Source organism: Podarcis erhardii (genome assembly GCF_964252035.2).
Source record: "Podarcis erhardii genome assembly, chromosome: 1".
Classification (NCBI taxonomy): domain Eukaryota; kingdom Metazoa; phylum Chordata; class Lepidosauria; order Squamata; family Lacertidae; genus Podarcis; species Podarcis erhardii.
The window spans coordinates 126,111,970-126,136,619 of record NC_138497.1 but is presented as its reverse complement, the minus strand read 5'-3'; the positions used below and the strand labels follow the sequence as shown (position 1 = coordinate 126,136,619).

The following is a 24,650-nucleotide window of genomic DNA, read 5'->3' as shown; positions in this document are numbered from 1 at the left end:
TCTTTAATCCTTTCTTTGTTTTCCTGGCTGTGCTCCAAACTATTTCCGGTGTACCCCTGAATGGAGGCATGTTGTTTTATCCCCTTTTGATCCCCCAAATACGCACAAAATGAGAACCCTGTTGATGCTTAATCAACATAAGAGAATTAGGAAATTAGAAGACAGGGACAAACACAAAAAGGATCACATACTGATTTTTAGAGCATATCTGAAGGCAGCCCTGTTTAGGGAAGTTTTTAATGTTTGATGTTTTAATTGTCGTATTTTTAATTTCTGTTGGGAGCCACCCAGATTGCCTGGGGAAACCCAGCTAAGTGGGCAGGTATAAATAATTATTATTATTATTATTATTATTATTATTATTATTATTATTATTATTATTATTACTAACAGGAAACACCAGTGTTGCTCCTTATATACAAATTCAAATACATGTGGACTGTCAGTCTGCATTTCTTAGTACAGAAAGTATTGATCTGATATGTAGTGATCTCTCCTATTCTAATTGATTCAAGCGGGTTCTGTAAGCTTCTCTGTGTGAAATAAAGAAGCAGAAGGTTCATGAAAGCAGAAGGTTCATGATGTTTGGGTTATTCCTTCAGAGAGGCTGAGTACAGCTGGCTTAAACTGGTTCTGTTATCTCTTTCTGTCAAGGTCATGCTGACTATAATAGTAAGGCCAGAAGGAGCCTGGGTTTCCCTCTCTTTCTATCTCTGCTGGTGCAGTGTTCTGTATATACTGTATTTTTTGCCCCATAGAGCACACCGGCCCATAGGGCACACCTAGTTTTTTGGGGGGGGAATAAAGGGGGGGGAATTATTTCCCCCCAGCCCCCAGAACAGGCTGCTATCTGCAAGCCATGGGAGAGCTGCACGAAGCCTGAAGCCTGGGGGGGGTGCTGAGCTCAGCGCGCTGCAGGCTTCTGGGTGCAGGCAGCTCTCCGCAAGCCGTGGGAGAGCTGCGCGAAGTCACACAGCTCTCCCACGGCTTGCGGATAGCTTCCTGAAGCCTGGAGAGCGAGAGGGGTCGGTGCGCACTAACCCCTCTCGCTCTCCAGACTTCAGGAAGCTATCCCTCCAGCCCGGCAAGCTCCCAGAGCAACTTCGGCATCGCTCTGGCTCCCTTCTGGGGTCGGGGGAAGCTCGGGCTTCCCCTGCCCCAGCCCCGTGCCGGGGGGTGGAATATTTCCCCCCCACTTTATTCCCCGCCCATGGGCCGGTGCGTCCTATAGGGCAAAAAATACGGTACTTAACAAACAGGAAGGACAACACAAAATTCCCCGTTGCCAGTTTATGTACAATCACCAAGATGCTGCTCACCCATCAATCCAAAGTGGAAGAATGTGCTTTTTAATTAGCTCCAATATTGCTTCTAGCCATGCCCAAAACGTAAATGATTTACCAGGTAAGTGTTCCTGTTTATAGAACAAATTAGATACACAGAAAAATTAAGTTTTCAATATAGTACCAGTAACCTTTATCTTTAGACTTATTCTCCAACAAAAACAACCACTTGGTATTTGCAGACTACTGGAGGTCACCTGTGATACTATTTCTCAACAGTCTTTAGCTCCCTTCGTCAGCATATGAGACTACACTTTGCTATCAAACGTTCCAAAGCCAGTCTATAAGTAGCTATTTCCCCTAGAATCATAGAATCATAGAGTTGGAAGAGACCACAAGGGCCATCGAGTCCAACCCCCTGCCAAGCAGGAAACAAATTTTTCCTTTTTAAAAATATAGTAAGTGTTTACGATACAAAGAGTCACACACTCATTATTCCACCCACTTTTGCTTGTGGAACTACCCACCACATGTGACACACATACCCCGCCACCAAAGAAGTTTATCTGTGAAGGAACATGGTCCTTGGACTAGAAAAGGTTCCCCACTTCTAGGCTGGATCTACCCTCATCTGTAAAAACGCTAATAAAAGCTATTTAAAAACCATGTCATATAGCTCTCAATGCAATTTCCCATTCCCATTGTGACTCTGCAATGCCTTCTGGTGCCACACTTTCATAACACATTTTTTGCGTTATAACCGACCAGTGTAGATTCATCCCTAGTCTATAGTCTTTTAACACTGTGCCAAATAAAGCACTTTTATTTCATATTTGTTAAAATCATAATGCCATATTTCCTCTCTTATCCCGTCTCTCTCAAAAGAAGAAAAATCAAATAGAAGTGAGAACAAAACAATGAAACTCTATATGCCAGTCTTTCTCAACTGTGGGTCCCCAGATGTTGTTGAACTACAACTCCCATCATCCCTGACCATTGGCCCTGCTAGCAAGGAATGATGGGAGTTGTAGTCCAACAACAGCTGGGAATCCAAGCTTGAGAAAGGCTATTATATACCATATAGGTACATAATATACAGTGAAACCCTCTGCATCCCTGAAATGTTGTGGAGCTCTTTGCTAGAATTAAAAGCTCCCTTTCTTCAACTTCTGAGTTTTTTAAAACAACAAAACCTCACAGTATCCTATCCACTAGGGATGGGTGAATATGTCAATTTCAGTTTCACTTAGCCACTTGTTTTTTTTACCATTCTTCTGTTCATTTCTCCATATTTCTGCATAAGTTTGTGATCTCATTTTAAAATAAGTGTTAATGAAAATTCATCAGCAACAGTGCAAATCTCTGTTTTCATTTCATAAAATGTATATACAGCTTGTTTGTAAAAAACCTCAAAGCGGTTTTTGCAAAGCAATTTCTCAAAATATAATAAATGCATTTATATGTTATTTTCACTAATCTATGGATTTATATGTGCACTTTACCCTCACATATGCATTTTTGTACATATTACCTGATTAGCAAAATTCACAAGAAGTGTGACTTTCAAAGAATGGCTGTGCTTCATTTTGGGTATTGAGTTTCAGGAAGTGTGAGTTATGCAAGTTCACATTTAAATGCAAAATGAATTGAATTTCTCCCCAAATCCCTATTATTCACCCACCAGTGAAGCAAGGCTGCACCACTACCCTTTTTACTTGCAGATGGGATGCTGCACTTTTGCTACTCAAAAGCTATACAGCAAACAGGGTTGGCCCAAGACATTTAGGCATCTGAACTGAACTACAAAATAGCATGCCCTTGAAGGCTGGATCTGCTCCCCTGTGGATCCTGCCAACTGAGCCAGTTTCCACACATAGCCTCATGGATGGGCCGGCCCCACAAGCAAGCATCATGAAAAGACTAAAATAGTTGCTTGGAGAATAAGTTGAGTGTTTGGAAAGACCTATGGTGCTTCAGTATCTGACTTGTGTACAAACATGGCCAAGAATGCAAGCAACATTTTGAAACATCTTAACAATGACATACCTTACAAAACTTTGACCAGGAAAGTTGATGGTCCCCATAACTAACTTGCAGTCCTAAAATTTAATGGGGAGAAATGTGAGGCCAACATCTTTCCAAAATGTTTGTTTTAAATATCACAGTTTGAAATACCGTAATTTAAAAAGACAAGCACAATTTCTCAGTTGGACTAAAGATTGAAGTACTATGAAGCAATCTGGGAGTTTCAAAATCCTGCCAAACAGCAAAGAAGAAGCTGATAATAATAATAATAATAATAATAATAATAATAATAATAATAATAATTTTATTATTTATACTCCGCCCATCAGGGTAGCAAGCTAATTTAGGAAATGTAGGATAGACCATGGAGTATGCACAGTTCTGTCCTCCAATATCTCACCACCATTTCCCCACAGCATTTGCCACATGAGGCAACTGCCTCAGTCCACCTAATGTTAGGGCTGGCCAGATTTACAACAGGACACAGTTTGGCTCAGAGAATTAATGCTGAAAATTTGCTTTATAGTTTCACCTGTAAGTTTGTCTGCCAGCATACTAAGTTGATCAGAGTTGAGCCCACGGCCAACATATGATGAAAACTGCCAGCTCAGTACTTCCAAGACTTGATTCAAAGTGCCAGGTGGTGGATTATTAAAGAAAGCCAAGTTCTGCAGCCAAATGAAAGTTAACACAGAATTCTGTTAGCTACTCATTGTTTCCATATGTGAGCTGTCTTGGGAACTCTGAAATGTCAAAGGGCAGTAGAAGAAATGTACCATGTTTTTACATGTGTAAGATGCCCCTATGCATAAGATGACCCCTATTTTTTGAACCCAAAATTAAGGATATTGGGTTTAAATCCAGAACCAGAACCCGAGCCCAGGCCACCCACACCAGAACCTGAACCCAAGCCCAAGCCCAGAATCCGAACCTGGGCTGCCCGTGCCAGAGCCAGAGCCCAAACCCCTATGCATTCACCTTCCGTGAATAAGACGACCCCAATTTCTGTGTGTGACCAGGTAGGTGGGCGTGACCCTGGGTGACCTTGTAAAAGGGCCTGTCACGCAGCCATCTTCCCTTACTCTTTTGCTGCTTTCTTCTGATACTGAGGTATTTTGCTGTCTGCTGGCTCTCAGCCAGAAGGACATGGGCTCAAATCCCTATGTGAGATGAACGCACTCTCTTTTCTGTAACTCTAAGCTAAAGCCTGCCTTCAGGGATTCAACTGCGAACTGAATGTGAGTAAACTTATTACTTTTAAAAGAAGACTGTTGTGTCTTTATTCTTTTTAGGAGGGATGAAAGGGGACTTGTCAGGAACAGAACCCAATCTGGACAAAGCCAGATTGGATTGCTTAAGCAAACAGAGTCAAACAAATCTACCAACTAGCTTCCTGCTATATATTGGGGAATGCACTCTGCTGCCGACTCACAAGCGTGAGTTAGGGAGGATACTATTAAATCAATATATCCTCTCCTAGTATCTACAACATTCCCCCAATACATTATTTGGAGATCTTAAGAACGAGTAAATATAGACTAAAAAGAATTCAGAACATACGAGCATCATCTTTCAAGTACCAATAAGGATACACAAATGTCATGAGTATCTCTTAAGAGAATTGTGGGAAAGATGCATCATGGGAAAGAAGCCGTCTGTGCTTCTATACCCAGTTCATGAAAAACAGGAATTTTGCTATATAAAACCTACCTGTGGTTCACTTGTGGGCAAGTTGTACCAGATAATAGAAGCCCAGGCACTGGGCAATTGGCTGACATTGGAAATCATCACTACTGGTAAGGAACTCGTCTGAGGAAAAGGATGCATAGGTTTCATTGTTTATATGGAACAGACTGTAGTTTTGAACTGAATGCATTAGAAGTTACTGATGCAATGTCATAAAATGCTGCAGTCAAAATGCTGTATGGTAGGTGTACTCTTGCTGATTTTTGCAGGTAATCAGTATAGTTGGAATTCAGCTTTCTATGCTGGACTCCACATGGAGGGCTACTTGTGGCATGTGCCAACCAATAAACCCAAGCTACAAAGGCAGGATACATGAGGAGCTAGAAAACAAATGGAACTTTGGAGAAATAAGTCATTGCTGTGGGTCAACTTATGTTTAACTTGTGATTTGTTAAACAAACAAGGGCTTAGCATTTTGTAAAACAGACCACTGTTTCTAGGTTCAGTGGTATGTTGGTTTTCGAACAGAATGCATTCCAGGAGTCCGTTCCAGAATGCATTCCAGGAGTCCCAGAACCATTCAAAAGCCAAAGCACGGCTTTTGATTGGCTGCAGGAGCATCCTGCAGCCAATCAGAAGCAATGTCGGACGTTTGGCTTCTGAAAATCGGAAAACTCACTTCTGGGTTTCAATCGTTCAGGAGCTGATTTGTTCGGGAGCCAAGGCATTCGGTTTCCAAGGTATGACTGTACAGTTTTCCTTTATAGGCCACTTTATATAAATATATACTGAGAGCACTTACCTCCAGGTCTATTGTCAGACCATATAAGCAGACCTGTGTTTCAAAGGTTATAGAGTGTAGTTCTTCAGTTACCATTTGAGGGCCCTGAAGAGATAGAAAAGGTTTTTATAAAAAATATCTGAAACACATATGACACTAAACATGAGCGAGTTGGAATGCAACTCAAACAACCAAGTTACTATATTTTGAAATTTTGTTAAACAGGATTAGATGCATTGTGGATTCCAACACCACTATTCTTGCTTCTGAAGTTTCCTGCATTTCCAAATTTAATTTAAACAAGAACAAAACAAAATTGCTGAGTGATGCATCTTACTTCTCAAAACGTTAAAAAACCTAACTGTGCTATTTGAAGGCTGCTTTCAGTAATGGCAAAAATATCATCTTCAGGTTTTAAATTCCAGTGGAAATGGTTAATTTCAAAATCAGGGGTGCATTTTACAGATTTTATTTTTATTTTGTAGGAAAGTGAAATGAATCAATTTATCCAGAAGCTGGATCCCCAAAGCTACTTTTCTATTAAACCCTAATGGGCAGAAATAAATTATCGCTGCCCTTTCGAAGGTCTACTGCTTGTTTTTTTTGGGGGGGGGGCGCAGGGGTACACATACCCCTAAACATTTTTTGAATTTAAGTTTGGCCTCATTGAGATGCAGTATTTCAATATGAGTAGGAAAATGAGAGTACCCCTAAACATTTTTTTTGAAAAAAAGCACTGAGAAGGTCTATTGATAAAAATATTTCTGCCACATGTTGCCATTGTTTAAAGAAAATAACAGAGCATGATAGCATTTCAGCTGCAATTGCTTATCTCCCCTCTCTCTCAAAATCAAAACTCTGACTCAATTTAGGTAGGATGGGGGAGGACTTTTATCATTCATTCATTCATTTTAAGCAGTAAACTATTGGTGTGCCATGCGTTATATGGCCATTATAAATTTATATTTAACTTATATGGATAAATATGGACAATGACATTTTCTTCAACTCAACAGGGCAGCTATGCCACACTACAAATACAATCCAAATGATTAAATCTTCCTACCTCACTGCCCTTGTTTCCAGTACATGATTTCATTTCTTTTGGTTGCTAAAAAAAGGTTAAAAATCAAGACTGAGATTAATATACAATAGTGTTTATTCACAGAAATTGGTAGTGATGGGTACTTTTGTGTTCAGTTGATGACAATCAAAGAAGCATGGAGTGGGCCCTCTGGTGGAGACAAAAACCTTCCAAAAGAATAATTATAATACAGTGGAACCTCGGTTTTTGAATGTAATCCGTTCTGGATAACTGTTCGACTTCTGAAACGTTCAAAAACTGAGGAACAATGGGCAGTTGGCAAAATCCATTGAGGGGAAAAATAAAAACATGCAGTGGAAGCCGTACGACTTCTGAGGAGCGTTCAAAAACGGAAATAATTACTTCCAGTTTTTTGGTGTTTGGCTTCCGATACACTAAAAAAAGAGATTCCACTGTACAGTGTGGTACCTCGGGTTACATATGCTTCAGGTTACATACGCTTCTGGCGGCGCGGCAACAGCAGGAGCCCCCATTAGCTAAAGTAGTGCTTCAGGTTAAGAACAGTTTCAGGTTAAGAATGGACCTCCGGAACAAATTAAGTACCTAACCCGAGGTACCACTGTATTGGTATTTTCCTATGCCATTGGATCAGACGTTTAGTGTTCTAGCTTGGGGACTCAAAAACAGATTTCACAATTTCCATGCATTTTGCCATGTCTGCTTTTTGTGGTTGTTAAATTTTAAAAATCAGCATCGGAAGGGGAAAAAATGCAAATTGCATCAGTGAATGGGATCAGAGCAAGAATCGGAGGGGAAATTTAACTATTTTATCCACAACTGGATTCTGGAGGGAAATCCCTTTTCCTCACCTGCACTGGACCCAACTAGGGAATTACCTCCAAAGCAAACACCAGGTTCAGAATAGGCAGCGGCAGTGCTTCCCCCCAGGGGTACTCAAGGGTACGCAGTACCAGCACTGTTGTTGCTGTTGTTGTTGTTGTTAAAAAGTGTGGCTCTTGCTGTAACAACTTCATGGTAATTACCTTCACCTATTTTTCTATTTTAAAAAAGCACTGGGCAGCAGGGAAGGAAAGGGTTAGATTCTCCACATACCTGCATCTGTTTCTCCATTTTTGGGACATAATTAATGAAGTATTGCCTTACCAAATGACGAAATTCTACAGAAAGGCTCCCATTTGCAGATTCATCCATGTTCATTGCTTTTACATGAGTGCCACAAAGGATAAATCTGCGGTTGCTAGAAGACACATCCCAGTAAGCAGCAGCAGAAAAATAATAAGGGAGCAACACGTGTTTGTTGTAGAAGTTCCATCATTTATATTGTCTTACCTTATAGTAGAAGCATTCCTGAATTAAAAAGACAAGAAAACCCAAAGTAATTTACTGCGCTGAACTAAAAGAATGTGTTTTAAAGCACAAAGGTTGACTCATGTTTCTGATATTTCAGAGCATGTTCAGAGCTTATTCAAAGTATACCTGGAAATTGAGAACTCAAAGAAAACCAACAGCAGTGGCGGAGTTGGAATCCATAGTGAGATACAGTAATTTTATTGTCATGGTTCTCTATTTTGTTTTGTTTGGTGCAGTCAACTTCCAAAACATTCATAAACCAAAGAACAGCTTCTGATTGCCTGCAGGAAACTTCTGCAGCCAATCAGAAGCTGCAGAAGCCCCGTCAAACGTTCGGCTTCCAAAAATAGTTCCAGTTACAGATAGGTAGCCGTGTTGGTCTGCCATGGTCAAAACAAAATAAAAAAATTCCTTCCAGTAGCACCTTAAAGACCAACTGAGTTAGTTCTAGGTATGAGCTTTCGTGTGCATGCACACTTCTTCAGATACACTGAAACAGAAGTCACCGGACCTTTCTATATAGTGAGAAGGTGGGGAGGGGTATTACTCAGAAGGGTGGTGGGAATGGGTGATTGGCAGATAGCTGCGATGATCGTCAACAGGCTCATCGCAGCTATCTGCCAATCACCCATTCCCACCACCCTTCTGAGTAATACCCCTCCCCACCTTCTCACTATATAGAAAGGTCCGGTGACTTCTGTTTCAGTGTATCTGAAGAAGTGTGCATGCACACGAAAGCTCATACCTAGAACTAACTCAGTTGGTCTTTAAGGTGCTACTGGAAGGAATTTTTTTATTTTCTTCCAAAAATAGTTCGCAAAGCGGAACAGTCACTTCCAGGTTTGCAGCACTTGGGAGCCAAAATGTTTGAGAACTAAGCTGTTCGAAAACCAAGGTACGACTGTATACAGTTTTCCAAAGTTTCTGGTCAATGAGCATAATAAAGAGATTGATTGTTTGCAATCCTTATTTCATTGATACAACAGAATTAATTTGCATGGATTCCATCCTGCCATAGATAACTGCAACTGCTGTTAATTTTACCAAGTGGGGGCATTTGTAGGATTTATTCCGAAGTTGCATTTTGTGCTGAAACCATGGAACAGTGATCAGTACTTTGAAAGTTGTGGTTGTAAAACCACACTTGCTATTGAGGCCTAAGCAATCCTGACACCAATCTATGCAATCACAGCAACTTGTTTTCTCGTGTGAATTGCAGTCTTAGTTGCATATTACCCAAAATGTTGTTAACAGTCTGAAGAAATCATGAGATCCGCCCCCCAACACCCTGCAAGTTATCTACCTGTCAATAGCAGCTTTCACTTTGATCTGGTAGTTCAGCTCTGGCAATCTAATAAGCAGTCTAGGGGAGAAAAAGGAAGGGGGGGGGAAAGCTTCATACATTTCATAGCAAACAATGATAATTGCCTAGGGAAATTAGCTGTCATAACAGTTTTTATGATAATCTTGAACAGCCAAATTAGGCAATCCATGCATACTTTGCAAATCGCATCCACGATGTTAGTGTGGAACCTGCCGCCAAATGCATGAGACTCGCAGATGCAGTCCAATAGTAACTAAAAGTAATATGAATTAGTCAAAGTGAAGAGAAGCTGTTGTTCTCATCTTCTGAAAGATGTTGTGATAGATGCTGGCCTGAGTCTTCAGGGCCATAATCTTTTCCATTTAGCAGCTCCATTTAACAAACTGATTTCTTCAAGAACAAAAGACAATAGAAGTTTTAATGTTTAAAAATATTTGGCCCATGTGCACACTGGCGGAGGAAGAGGAGTGTGGGGGGAGCACCCCACCCCCGGCAGTGTGATCCCGGTGGGGTGCCATCACGGCTGCGCCCCTGCCTGACCCGGGCACCCTGCCCCTGTAGACATCGCACCCCGCTCCAGGACACATGCCTGCTCTCTGCCCCCTGGTGCCGGAGCATGAAGCTCCGCCACTGAGTGCGCATAAGAAGTTTTGAAGAGATACTCCAGGACACTAAGCAAATCAAGTAAATGGTTAAGTGATAGCCTTTACTCACCTAAGTTTAACAGTGAACTGTATTAAAGTTTTAAGAACCAAGGGCCTCTGAGGATGGGTTGGCATGCAGGGCTGTCTCTCAACTACAAATGAACTGACACAAAAGGAAGTAAATATATTTGTTAGTACTTTGCATAAACATGTCTAGAGAAATACTGAAGGATAAGCAAGATTATTTCATCTCATGAAGACAAATTCTTCAACATGGCAGGGTTAATTTTTTCAGACACATATTGCATTTTCATGACAGGAGGTATATGTTGACATGCCTTTCCTTCACAAATTGCACTTAACACATGACATAAGCTTACGCACCTTTGGAAGAGGCTGTAGAGCAAAAAGTTCACTCTTTCCAGCAAGTGAGGTCTTTGCAGGGGAATGGGGTCTCCCTCATACGTGAGCTTGACCAAAAGCTCATCCAGTTTCTCCAGCTGCCTTCTTATTTGAAAAAGACTCTCTGCCATCAGAGTGAAACTGAATAAATGAAAAGAAAGGATCAACTCTCTCTCTCTTTCCTTCACACACATGCAGTGAAATGGAGACCTGGTGGAATCTAAATGTCTTATTTTTATATTTTGTCTTTGGCAAGTTCTATATAATTGCATACAGTGAGCTGTGTTCTTATCTCTCTGTATTCCTTTGTGATGTGTCCCATTGCAGCAGACGGTGAGAGCTCAGGTATAGAAAATGGGGGAAAGGCACAGAAAACAGATACGGTAAATGGATTGACAATTCAACTAGGGTGCGGTGAGACAAGAGAGAGGAGAAAATCTCTGTTGTCTCCTGTTTCCAGAACCAGCAATAGAAATCCAAAAGCAGCTATCTTTCTCAGGATAAAGTGTACAGTGCTAATGGCTGGGGTGGGATATATTCTCTATCAGGTAACTTTCAATGGAGGTTTCGCAACTGGCTACAACCCTAACAGTGATTCCCCAGATATGAAAGTGTTTGCTTGGGGTGACCATGACACAATCTGTGTGGTTCAGCCACAGCCCCTCATTTCTTCCATTGCAGCAACCTTGTTTCAAAGAGCCCTTTTCAGAGCAGGTGATGCCTGCTAGAGTTATTTTCACTTCAGATGCATACATTCTTAGAAGCTGCATAAACTCTGTTAACCTCTAAGATTAAATTTGTATTGGGTATTCTGGGCTGGGGAGAAGCAGCAGAAGCAGCAGCACCACTTCCTGTCGCACTTCACTCAGAAAATAGGAGTTACCGATAAAAGTTTACCAGTTTTGCAGCTGATCAAGCCCATTGTGCAGAGGCCCTCCGATGCAAGCAATTTGTTGCCTTCTCTTCCAGTCCACTAATTCTTCTGTTAGCAAGTTATTCACCAAGGCTTCAGCTTCTTTGATTATTTGTGCCATTTTGCTGAGAACTTCCTAAAAGACACAGGATGTGTATCTCTCGTCCAAGCAAGGACCAAGAATGTTTATAAATGCAACTGTCCTTTATTGCTCTGGAATAGCCTTCACCAACTGGGGGGCCTCTAGATGTTTTGAGTTACAATTCCCACCAGCCACAGTCAGTATGGCTGCTCTGGAGCTCACCATCCATACAACCAGTGCTTTTTTCTGGGGGTACACAGGGGTACGCATACCCCTAAACATTTTGTGGATCTTTGTACTTTTGCCCATTTACTGTGTTTATTTTTCCAGATTTGAACTATAAAATGGTGATTTTCATGAGTCAAAATGAAAGTACCCTAAACATTTTTTTAGAAAAAAAGCACTGCATACAACAATGCCTACTATAATAACACAATGCAAAGAGGCAACCTATTTTTTCTACTCACAGCTCTGAGGCTCTCATCTTTGTAAGGATAATCAAAATCTGAACATCTTCCAGGACGTATATCAGACTTTTCTGTTTAGGAAAGCATTTAGGGCAACCTTCATCAAATAATTTCTTTCCAGCAATTTTGGACTAGAATTCCCATCAACCCCAGGCAACATACATGATGGGAGTTTATACCAAAACAACTGGAGGGCACCAGATTGGCAAAGGGTGCTAGATAATATGTCTGGACTAAATTCCACCTATGAACCACTTCGGCATACAAACTTCAGAAGCTCAAAAGGTCCCTAAAGTACTAACACTGGATCACAATTCACCATGGAATACATATCAGTATTACTATCTACTTAGGAAAGATAAGACATTTCGAAAGTGGGAGCTTCAGACCTTATTTTTCTGATTTTATCTTACAAAGTTAATTGTAGGAAAGTTTTAAACAATCATACTGTTGTTTTTTTAAAAAACCTCCCCCAACAATACTGATATTTAACATGTAGATTCTTCAGGATTTGCACTATCCATTGGTCTAGAATTTCAAGAGATACAAGTGAATGTAAAGTTCACCAGAGGTGAGCAACTTTGGCACTTAATAAAGCATGGTTTCTGGAGGATTCTCAGGTTGAAATCACTAGTTTTGCTGACATGTTCTCCAGCCGTCATGATAAGTTATATTTTAAAAATAATAATAATCCATCTTTACTTCGATCGCCTGTCTTGCACTAGCTCACCTTGAAACTCACTATGCGGGAGCCTGCAAGGCATGAAATGATGGTACTCTATACTGCTTTAAAACACACCATTCAACAGGTGCTATCAACAGTGATTCATTAAGGGATGGAGGTTCCTTCACCACTGCCCCTTTTGTTCCGACACCAAACCTATTCCTTGTGGAAGAAGAAAACAGCCCTGCTTAAGAGAGAATTATTTTTGAACGTCATTCTAATAGTAGGATTGCATGCATGTGTCTCCTGACTCATCACTTTCTTCCACCCTAGTCTGTCTCGGAAGGCTGTTATAAGATGTTTGGATAGCCCCACGCATGCTACTCTGAGCTCTTTAGAGAAAGGGCAGGTCAGAAATGTAAGGGGAAATGCAAACTTAAGTCCTCTGACTTTCAAATATGTGGAACACCCTTCTGCAACCTTTGTGCCCTCCAATTGTTACATTCCAAGTCCCATCATTCTCAGCTAACATAGCCAATGGTCAGGAATGGTGGGAGCTATAGTGCAAAACATCTGGGAGGCAGCAGACAGTACTCTCTCTGCAGTCATCAGACTCTCTCGAGCTCTTGGGAATTTCCTGCTGCTTAACCACATGAAGAACTCTGAAGCAAGCTGCCTCTACGTTTACATCAGCAGAATAGGGTGGCGTGCAAAAGAAAAACATACAAACGACGAAGACAATTTAGCAAACCTTTCTCTTGTAGTCTAAGGTATTGAGCATCTCCTGCAACAGCAGCATCTCTTGTTTCACAGCAACACTGTTTTTGTTGGTGTGTTCTAAAAGAAGATGCAAAATAGCATGTGTATGGCACAAGAAGAATAAGCCTCTTAAACAGCATAGCCCAGCTAACACACACACACACACACAATCACACACACACACTGCTAAAATCATGGTCTAGCCTTATGAGGAACAGCTATAGGTAGCTTCAGGCTGCAATGAGGAGATAGGGAAGCTTCTGCCTCCATTTTATAATCTCTTAATGATGAAATTGCTGGAAAATTAAATACACATTTTTTATTATTAATTACATTTATTAATGACTTCCTATGAAGCATTACACACACACACACACACACACACACACACACTTTCAAATCCAGTGCAGACACTGCTTAGGATAAAAATCTCACTTAGAAGGCTTCTTCAAAAAGGAAGGTGTTCAACAGGCACCAAAAAGACAACAGAGACATGCCTGCCTGATATTCAACAGGAAGCAGTTCCAAACTGCAAGTACCACCACTCTAAAGACCCAGTTTTGACATTGTATACAATGGCAGCACACAGTGATCATTTAGGTATAGTGCTTATATGTACATTATAAGCCCTATATGGTACATGCCAGCAAAATTAGTCATGACTGAGTCCAACTGAAAGCAATGGAATTTGTTGTAACTAAGTGCCGTTCCATTGTTTTCAACTGAACAGGCAGTATAATTTTGTACACATGTCCACAGTATTCACTGGGATTTACTTCCAGGTAAGAGTCAAAGCATTGCAGCCTCAGTTGTGACCAAGTTTTGCAGGATTAAGACTCCAGACATGAAGAGTACATGCAGGCTGCATTCTGACACACACCTGGGGATTCAGCAGGGAAGCTGTTACTTATGAGAGTTTGATGAAACCAGAAATATGTTCACACATTTCCTTTATCATGTCTACAGTGGCCCACAAAGGTGCCTGCTTATAGCGGTTAAATGTCAGGCAAAGTGATGCAGTAGTGATCTGTTTGTGGTCATGATCATCGTCATCATTTGAGGGAAGAGTCAATACATTATTACTCAGAAGACAGTATGACATTAGTAATAGACTAGCAAGAAGAAATGGCTTTTAAAGAGCCTGCATCTCTTGAAACTGATCAAGTGTAAACTCATGCTTATAATACGTAAACCTATCTGGCTTCCTGTATGGGTAATATTCTATATTTTGAAAGGAGGCTGGACTTTGGTGGAGAACATTGCTTATGGAACCATATGCTACATATAATCGGGGCAGACTTTGGTCTTTCAGATTTCAGTGGCGCCCTGTGAGAGGCCAAAATTCTCCCCCTCCCAACCTCTTGCATTCTGTTCTGTGCATTCACTATATCATAGTTGCGATGCCCCCCAGCAGTGCCCAGTGAGGGGAGGGGCCTGGTTGCGCTACCTTAAATCCACCTTTGATGTGATAATAAGGCATTCGCTTTACAATGCAAACATCCATTTTCACCTACACCGATCTTCAGCTTTGTAAAGGATTTTATTAGAAGGAATTCACAGCTCGCTTTTGAACAGCCAATCCCAGTTTTTGATCAAGGTGCTAAGGGTGTTTTACAGCAGCAGATTTAAACACCTTGTTCTACCATAAGAAGAATAAAATTTTAGGCTTGTTTCTCATAACCATAGAAGGAGTTGTGACCACAACAATCATGAAGGGACTCTGCACTTCTGAATTTGCCACTAAACTATTGGATACCTCATCGCTGCTATACAGTAGTTACATAGGTTGGGTGTTTTCATTGTTGCAAATATGCCATTTGTTGAGTTTTTGGATGTAACACAAGGCAAACTTAGGCATTAACAACAATAAACACAACATTTTAAAAGTGTTAATAAGCTTCAAATTAATACTGTTTACACACATGGAAAAGCTTACCTATGCTCTGTATTGTTTTATACCTCAAGTCAAACTCCTCCTGCAGATCTTCTAAATATTTGACATCTTGTTCTGTCATCTGCTTTTTTCAATTAAAATTAAAATGATTTAATGGCAAACAGATCCCCTATGAATTCCCTATAGTATTCCCTGTGAATCCCTTGCTGCTGCCTTGCTCCCAGAGCAACTGGGTGTGCCCTAAATGGGCAAAGTGAGCTGAACTATTTTGTATCTTGTGCTTATTGCTAGTCATGTCCATTAACTTCAATCTACTCTGAGTACGACTAGCATTGGATACATTGGCAGCAACATTTTATCTTATTAATAACTCAGATCAGTCAATTAAAAATATATTTTATCAACTAAAAAAAGGTGCCCACACTAATGAGGCTGAGGATTTCATTTATCTCTCTCTACATTTATATCTACCTACACATCCACACACAGAGATAGAGTGCTGTCTGGCAAGTATGAAGAGACACGGGGCCACCTGGGAACCACATCATACTGCCTTGGTTTCCAGGGCTTAAGAAAAGCAGGATATAAGCAACAGAACAAGGTGGTAGCATGTCAAAGAGCTAGAACAGACCACATCATGTCAGACAGTAGGGGGGGGGGAATCACATTTTCGAAAGTTCCTTTATGTTACAAAATCCACACAGATAAAAAACCACCAGCATTACACGCAATGAGCTTTAGTAAAACTTTTTAGCATTGATGTGCTGATTTTCTACTTGCATACTGTATTTCTTAAATGGGGGAGCATTCAAAAGTGGTGTGCCTCAAATGTAGTGCAGCTCCATTCTACCACCTCATTCTGCTGCATGTGTAGGCTCAGCCTTGCTCTGTCTGCATAGCAAGTCCACAGAGATATATCTGCACCTTGAGGAAGATATGTTGGCATTTGGTACACATGTGGCAAACTGTAGTAACTTGCCTGTGCACTGTTCTTGACTGCAGACACATTGTGTTCAACATTTCTTTGCCTTTCCAAACCCAGGTTACTCTGTAGTGACTTTTCCAGAGGTCCCTAAAAAAAAAGGATTTTACAGATGAGTTCAGCAAAATGAGTTCTCTTGGCATAGAGACAAATTCAGTGACCAATAACTTTAAAAGAACTGATTTAGGACCTTATTTGTTAGCTTTCATGGTTCCCCCCCCCAAAAAAAAAGTTACTTCTGATTTTAATGTTTTCATTCACATGAGATACCTTGCACAAGTCACTTTTGTGGGGAAACAATAACACACAAAGCATAGAGATCCACATCTGTTCATGAAACTGGCATGGGTGTACAAGTAATCTACTCCCTAATTTCTCACATATTTATGTCTGATTTGAGAACTACTTCCTCATCCAATATCACAGTGTCAGCATCATCACTGGGTCAAAAACCAAAGAGATTCTTAAAGTTCCATTGAGTTCAGTGATGATTACTTCCATGTATACTAATGCAGTGTATAGTTAAAGCCATGGTTTTCCCAGTAGTGATGTATGGAAGTGAGAGCTGGACCATAAAGAAGGCTGATCGCCGAAGAATTGATGCTTTTGAATTATAGTGCTGGAGGAGACTCTTGAGAGTCCCATGGACTGCAAGAAGATCAAACCTCTCCATTCTTAAGGAAATCAGCCCTGAGTGCTCACTGGAAGGACAGATCATGAAGCTGAGGCTCCAATACTTTGGCCACTTCATGAGAAGAGAAGACTCCCTGGAAAAGACCCTGATGTTGGGAAAGATGGAGGGCACAAAGAGAAGGGGACAACAGAGGACGAGATGGTTGGAGAGTGTTCTCGAAGCTAGCAACATGAGTCTGACCAAACTGTGGGAGGCGGTGGAAGACAGGAGTGCCTGGCGTGCTCTGGTCCATGGGGTCACGAAGAGTCAGACACGACTAAACGACTAAACAACAACAACATACTAATGCAGCATAGGTTATTGCAAATTAAATGCAGGTGGGGGGAACTCTTCAGCAAGAGGAAGGGTAATAGTTCCTGTTAGAAGAACAGGAGTGCTACAAATACACGTGAGTTGCCTTGTTTTGACCTGTGAAATACTGGAGGGTATATACAACAATCTTGGATTTGATGGGCCCGGATTGCACCCAGTGACCATGATCCAGCCCTGAATTATATGTGCTGAAACCCTTTAAAATCAGTGTTCCGAATCTGCAGTGGATTTAGGCCTCCTTAAAGACAAACGTATATATCAAATTAAAAGCAGAGTTACCTGTACCGGCATGCTGGCTGAAGCCAATATTCTTCTTTCTTCTCTTAAACAGTTTGAAACAACCACTGCTATATGCATAGGACTACTCTGGTATTTTCCCTGAGAACAAGAAACAAAATAGCCCAGAAAATAGCATCAGAAACAGCCCAGGCCTAGTCCATATAGATCAAGAAGCACTGCTTTGCTGACAATATTTTTGCACCCACTATGACCCTTAAGGATTTTTTGGCACGAGTTTCAGGGTTACTTTGGGCCCTAAATACTTCCACTCCGGAGATGTGCCTGGTTATTTGAAATCAATTAACATATATGAAGCTTAGTGTTACTGAGTAAGACTATTGGTCTAACTATCCCAGCACTGACTAGGAGTAGCCCTCGATATCTTGGACAAGGGTATTTTTAGCTCTGCTATCCAAGATACTGGAGATGCAGGAGGCTTGAACTAGGGCTGATATGAAAAGAATGCACTCTGCCACTGAGTTATGATCTCTTTTTAATACCCAGCTTGAAACGTCAAACCTTTCTGGGCGGTGTTTATGTTTAAAAAATAATAATAGTGGTTGCTTTCAGGGGTTTTTTATATAGAAAAAACCCACCCTCATTGCTTAATTTTAACCGAAGTTAGTCATGACTAAATTATTAAATCTTGTGCTCAAACCACTTGATTTCAATTAGCTCTGATGCACCTCAGGTTCTGCATAAGGAGAGCTGTTAATTTACTTCTTTTGAAGAAGAAGAAGAGTTTGGATTTGATATCCTGCCTTTCACTCCCCTTCAGGAGTCTCAAAGCGGCTAACATTCTCCTTTCCCTTCCTCCCCCACAACAAACACTCTGTGAGGTGAGTGGGGCTGAGAGACTTCAAAGAAGTGTGACTGGCCCAAGGTCACCCAGCAGCTGCATGTGGAGGAGCGGAGACACGAACCCAGTTCCCCAGATTATAAGACTACCGCTCTTAACCACTACACCACACTGGCTCAACTGACAGTTGCAGTACCTACGTTCCCTCTGCTTTATCTGCTGATAAGTATGTTAAACATGCACATTTATGTAATACATTTGTACCTTGGAAGTCGAATGGAATCCGTTCCAGAATTCCGTTTGACTTCCAAAATGTCCAGAAACCAAAGTGCAGCTTCTGATTAGCTGCAGGAAGCTCCTGCAGCCAATTGGAAGCCGTGAAAGCCCCGTTGGACGTTCAGGTTCCAAAGACTGTTCACAAACCAGAACATTCATTTCCGGGTTTGCGGTGTTTGAGAGCCAAAACCTCTGAGTACCAAGGCATTTGGGATCCAAGGTACGACTGTACTGTTAAATATATACCTCTACATCTCCAAGATTATGTGTGCTCAGTATTAAATAGTTCAGAAGAACCCTTGGTTCTGAATCACAAGTGCTGATGCAGGTTAGAATTACAGCTCCACTGCAAAGAAATGGAGTGGAGGAAATGGGGTTGTTCTTTACCCATCCTGCCTGTGTGAATATGGTAGGGTGGCTAAGGGATGCTAAGGATGAGCATTGTTGAATTGGTGTTCTTAAGTGATCCTGAGTAGGGGCTTTAACTGCCAATAAAGTAGTTGTTCATTTAGCACCAGTTGTTTGCATTGCTCAGCTTTTACTAGTGTGCACCTAACTTGGGGTTAGTATGGTGCCATTTAGGGTTCAGTCTCAGGTGGCAAAATGACTAGAGCCAGCCCTATCACTGTTTGAGGCTAAAATGCAAGGAGAGTTTTCTTCAGTTCAGGTAATCATTATTGGAAGCCACTTATCTATGTTGAGAATTCTAAATCTAGGTCAGCAAGAGGAAATGCATTAGAAAACCTCACACAGAAATGTAGTATTAGTTTTAAGCCACATGTGTTGTTTCCCGCCCCCTGCCTCCACCCACTTCCTCAGAAGTGCTGGTGTACATTTGCTGCCATGATGGTCTCAAAGAATTAAAAAACACCTATTAAATAAGGCAACAGGTTTCACTAGACCAACATCCAATACACTTGTGCACAGAGTTCAAACTTCCAAGTCTCAAACAACACTTTCCACAATCTCCATTTGCTGCAGAATATTTCACACATAAAAATCTGGGATACATTTCTTTTAGAATACGTAATCAAATGAAACTTTATTACCAAAAAAATGACAAAAGTTTGTAATTTTTTCAGGACAAGTTATTTGTTCTTTACTGTTGTAACAACTGTTTCCTAAAAATGTATCTTCTGTACCATGAAAAAATAAATAAAAACACAACAAATATATAATAGAAGTAACCCTAACAGGAAAAAACTACCCACTGAATCATGAGCAAATGCACAGGTGTGTGTGTGGGGGGGGGAGTCCAGCAACTCTCACAATCCTTCTGTTGTATTTTAAATCCCACCCAATTTTGTAGGAATTTGGCATGAATTGCCTTCTAACAGCACATGAGATATGCTTTTATAATACCTAGTTTGACCAATAGTGCCTGTGGATCCCCAGGACTTTCCTTTAACATGTAAACATTTGTTTTTACCAGGAGGGTTAAATATGGGGTTGCTTTCAAAGTAGCAAGTCACCCGTAAATACCCACCCATACTCAGGTGGTAAAGTCCTATGTCATGTCAGGAAAAGTTCATTTAAATTGGCTTTCAGGCCTATCCTTTTTCACACAATGTTACAGAAGCAATTGCTGTCTCAGGCATGAAAAACGTTTTTCTTCATTGCCAATATCTGTTTTTAAAGCCACTGCAGGCCAAGGCATTGTGCTTCCCCATTCCTGACCCACCAAGTGAACAGCATAGACTAATTTAGAAAGAAACAGGTCACAACTTTATTGAATACAGATGAGAGAGGTTTGGCTTGGGCATGGGGCAATCATTTACTTGCGGTCCATCTGCTGGAAGTGATGCCATAGGTCAATCTGGCAGCAGGGGTTCCTAAGAGTTACATCAAATAGGAGGACCCCCAGAGGGATCACCGTCTGTGGGAGTGCGACCAGCCCCCGTCTGGGCCTAAGGACATAGGCAACTTCAAATGTTTGGTGTAGAGTAGATGCATCTCACATATCACATCTAGTTTACAGAAGGTACTGGGAACGTTCCTCTAATAAGCAACCTCCGTCCTGCATCAGCACCAACAACTAGAAACAAGGGATGCACACTGCAATAGGAAATATTGGTCCCCCAGTTTGGTCACGTGGGTAAACAGGTAACTAAGAGCAGACTGAAGCCCCTGATTTTGGTGGACTGTAATGACCAAATACTTATAAGTGAATGCATTGCATCTATTTCCATAAATTGAGGCTGTGTGCAGATCTTCCTGGCTTGCAACCTAATAAAATTTATGGTAGTTCATTGCTCATGAAACAGACTGCTTCATGATTCCTCTTTAGCCTCAAGGTGTTGTGTGTGAAGGCAATAGACTCACCTGAAGAACTTTCCTGATTCTCTTTAGATTGTGTATCAAGAGGAGATTCTTCTCTTGGGAAACACGGTCAAAATGTTCGTCCAGCTTTATTAGTAAGTTCTGCAAGAGGATGGCTGCCATAGGTTCATTGTTATATGCAGATTCCCTGTGCAACGCAAAATTTATATGAATAAAACAAAAACATGAAAAACAAAAACCAAAAAGTAATGGTAAAAGCCTCCAAATTATTTGTTCAATAAAAGTATTAGGCCCTAGAATGGGTGTCTGGAATCATCAGCTTCATGCATGTTCTTATTTGTTTTAAGAATGAAGTCCTAAGCACGTTCAGAGGAAAGTCTCATTAAACCCCAATAAATATTTCAGTAGGCTGAAGAGCTAGTATGTACAACCATGGTTGGATAACATTACATGCAAAACTGGGCTACTGACTGCTTAGAAAAGGCTTGCTTACAAATTCAGATTGTTTCTATCATAATGCATCATCTTCCACAGGCTTAGCTCATAAAAAATAGAACTGCAAGCTTATGCCAGTATTTTGGAGAGAGCTAATACTATGCTAGGAAGATTATTGTTCCTTTCCTTTTAAAATATTATTATGTTTTTGTAAGACAACTAACAAAATGTGTTTATTCCTATAAACCCTTTAATAGCAAAGGGAATAATTTTAATAGCATTACGTAAGCAATTATGTACAGCTACAGTATATTGTACGTTACTTAGAAATATGATTATTGTGTTAATGTACACTTGGTATATATTGTATAATATACATGTATCCTTTGTTTCATATCATTTTTTTCATGTCCATTACACATCACACTTAATATTTGTTATTACAGTTACAGTTACTGTTTCTTGATTGTGATAGTTTCTTAAGTTGCCACATTTGTTTTCTGTTTATTTCTGATCAATACTTTCATCAAAAATAAACAGAGAACAAATGTGGTAAATGGCACAAAGCTGCTTTATATTAAAGGCAAATTTTTATCAGAATAATAAAAAGTTCTCTGTATATTCCTAAGGATAGGCTTTTTTTGGAATTTATATCTGCACAGTAATAACTATGCACCCAATATCCTGCCTGTACATAAAAGTTTCCTAAAATTCAAGCTTTATAAGAGAGATAAACTACTTTTTTAAAAAAAAAAATAATATGTAGGCAAAGAACATTTGATCTTACCAGTCCTGGTTTTCAATCCATTGTGCTAGCAGATGTCGGACTTCCATGGGAAATTTATCATCATAAATCTGGTCTATCTGTTCCAGGAATTTTGCTTCTAGCTGCTGGACTTGATTCCACTGAGACATACTACAAAGAATAATGCTTGTTTTGATGAGATATTAAACATTATCATGCAGGAGTGTATAAGAACATATGCAGAACCCACCAAATTGGGCCAATGACCCGTCTAGTCCAGGATCCTATTCTCATAGTGGCTGGCCAGAAGCCTATGAGAAGACTTCAAGTAGGACACTGAGTGCAAGAGAACTCTGCCCACCTTCAATTTCCAGAAACTGGTACTAAGGCATATTCTCTTTGATAGTGGAGGTAAAATATATATGATACTCTTTCCTCCAGATTGCACTTGCTGCTTCAAGGTGAATAACCTTTTACAAAATGATCACACATTTGTAGTGTGCAACCTGCACAAATTTTGCCCAGGTTTTACTTTTACTTTGAAAATAAACATTTTTCTTTTCAAATACCGAATTGCTTTTATTTTACATAATAACAAGCATGCATATGACATATAATATATTTGACATGTTCGAAATCAGAACTATTCAGGATTTATAGTTGTCAGAATACTGTATACTGTTTTATCATTCACTTTGTGTTTTTTGGGAGATGCATTTTGATAGATCTCCTTGATATTCTGTGACCTTTCAATGATGGTTGCTTGTTTTCACACTGTGAGTGTGATGGGTGCAACTTACGTTCGGGCATAACTTGTGTTGTCGTTTCCAAAGAAGAGTAACAAATTCCTTTACACCTGCTCAATCACTCTTCAGTAACTACAGCTGGACAATGTTATGAACAGTGCTTTTAAAATAACTTTAGGATTTATTCTTAGATGTTTGAGAAGCAGAGAGTATTGCCTTCCGTGTGGGCTGGGAACACAAACTTTTGGGGATATTCAATTTTGAAAGGCGCAGCAGAGTTTGTTTGTTTGTTTATAGATTTGGGAAACTAGTAGGTATTTGACTCTTATCACTAAACAAGATGTAAAAGTCCACTTATGCAAAGAAACAAATAAATGAAGATGAATGCACCACAATACCCACCAAGTATTAAAATTGAGTTTGGGCATAGAGGGTTTGCAAAGGAAATATGATTCTACAGCTTCTTGTTTCAATTCTTCTTTGAAAAAAGAAGATATTTGAGCAACTCAGTGTTGCGCTACTCCCAGGTTAAGTGCCGCCTCATCTACACTGGAAAATACAGGTATAGCACATTTACAAATGAGTCAGTTGCCTTTGACAATGATGAATAATAAACCCCCACCCCTGGCAAATGCTGACTTGTTTGTTTTCTGTTAAACCCAGGCAATGGAAAAACACAAGCAATGTGTATGTCATCAAGAACCATTTGGTTTCAAAAGAGGAAACTTGCTCCCAATGAGGAGAGTGGTGAAAAGAAAGTTGAAAAACAAAGTCAAGAGGACCAAATCACTCCAAAATGCTTGGGAGATATTTAAAAACACAATAATAGAAACTAGAGTTTCAACTAGTCAACTGGAGCTTATATTGTAGATGGGACACGGGTGGCACTGTGGTCTAAACCACTGAGCCTCTTGGGCTTGCCGATTGGAAGGTTGCCAGTTCGAATCCCCACAACAGAGGGAGCTCCCGTTGCTCTGCTCCAGCTCCTGCCAACCTAGCAGTCTGAAAGCACGCCAGTGTAAGTAGAAGGTAGAAGGCGGGAAGGTAAACGGCGTTTCCGTGCGTTCTGGGTTCTGTCACGGTGTTCCGTTGCGCCATAAACAGTTTAGTCATACTGGCCACATGACTCAGAAAGCTGTCTGTGGACAAATGCCGGCTCCTTTGGCCTGAAGTGAGAAGAGTGCTGCACCCCATAAGTAGCCTTTTACTGAACTTAACTGTACAGTCATACCTTGGGTTACAGATGCTTCAGGTTGTGTTTTTTTGGGTTACGGACTCGCTGAAACCGGAAGTACCGTAGCAAGTTACTTCCGGGTTTCGGTGGTTGCGCATGCGCAGAAGCACTAAAATCGCATTTTGCACATGTGCAGAAGTGCCGAATCGCAACCCGTGCGTGCACAGACGCGCCACTGCGCATTGCGAACGTGAATCCCGCACGGATCATGTTCGCAACCCGAGCGTCCACTGTGTAGGGGTCCTTTACCTTTCTAGATATATTGGAGATGCATCATGAAAGCAAAAAGATGCCAGCATTGTGCAAGCAGACAGCAAGTGATGCTAAAAAAGAATTTAAGGAGCACATTGCTAATGACATTAAGTTTTTTTTAAATATATTAGTAGTTGGAGACCATCTAGGCAGGCGTTTGGATGACAAAGGAATCAAAGGTGTGCTAAAGTAGGATAAGGGGTTTGTGGAGAAACTGAAGGAATTCTTTGCAACTCTCTTCCGAACAGATTATGTAGGGCAGAAGGGGAATCTGAG

The 24,650-nt window shown here is 40.6% G+C and overlaps 1 protein-coding gene across 4 annotated transcripts in view; it reads right to left on the bottom strand.

Moving 5' to 3' along the window:
• The window catches only part of STAT4 (signal transducer and activator of transcription 4), a 32,937-nt gene that overhangs the window by 6,297 nt on the left and 1,990 nt on the right, over nt 1–24,650 (bottom strand). For 2 of the 4 annotated variants that reach the window (XM_081872964.1, XM_081872965.1), the window contains exons 2-19: nt 22,185–22,313; nt 21,005–21,149; nt 17,608–17,706; nt 16,320–16,412; nt 15,383–15,461; nt 13,439–13,524; nt 11,459–11,610; nt 10,544–10,702; nt 10,230–10,322; nt 9,495–9,554; nt 8,171–8,188; nt 7,985–8,078; nt 6,842–6,886; nt 5,797–5,880; nt 5,019–5,117; nt 3,841–3,976; nt 3,330–3,382; nt 1,320–1,414 (exon numbers count right to left, since the gene is read on the bottom strand). In XM_081872964.1, coding sequence (XP_081729090.1) covers nt 1,320–1,414; nt 3,330–3,382; nt 3,841–3,976; nt 5,019–5,117; nt 5,797–5,880; nt 6,842–6,886; nt 7,985–8,078; nt 8,171–8,188; nt 9,495–9,554; nt 10,230–10,322; nt 10,544–10,702; nt 11,459–11,610; nt 13,439–13,524; nt 15,383–15,461; nt 16,320–16,412; nt 17,608–17,706; nt 21,005–21,149; nt 22,185–22,312 — 1,718 coding nt within the window. In that variant the 5' untranslated portion in view covers nt 22,313. Of the gene's footprint in view, nt 1–1,319; nt 1,415–3,329; nt 3,383–3,840; nt 3,977–5,018; nt 5,118–5,796; nt 5,881–6,841; nt 6,887–7,984; nt 8,079–8,170; nt 8,189–9,494; nt 9,555–10,229; nt 10,323–10,543; nt 10,703–11,458; nt 11,611–13,438; nt 13,525–15,382; nt 15,462–16,319; nt 16,413–17,607; nt 17,707–21,004; nt 21,150–22,184; nt 22,314–23,290; nt 23,816–24,650 lie in introns of those variants that run through there. The other 2 variants (XM_081872963.1, XM_081872962.1) reach the window with 2 other exon arrangements.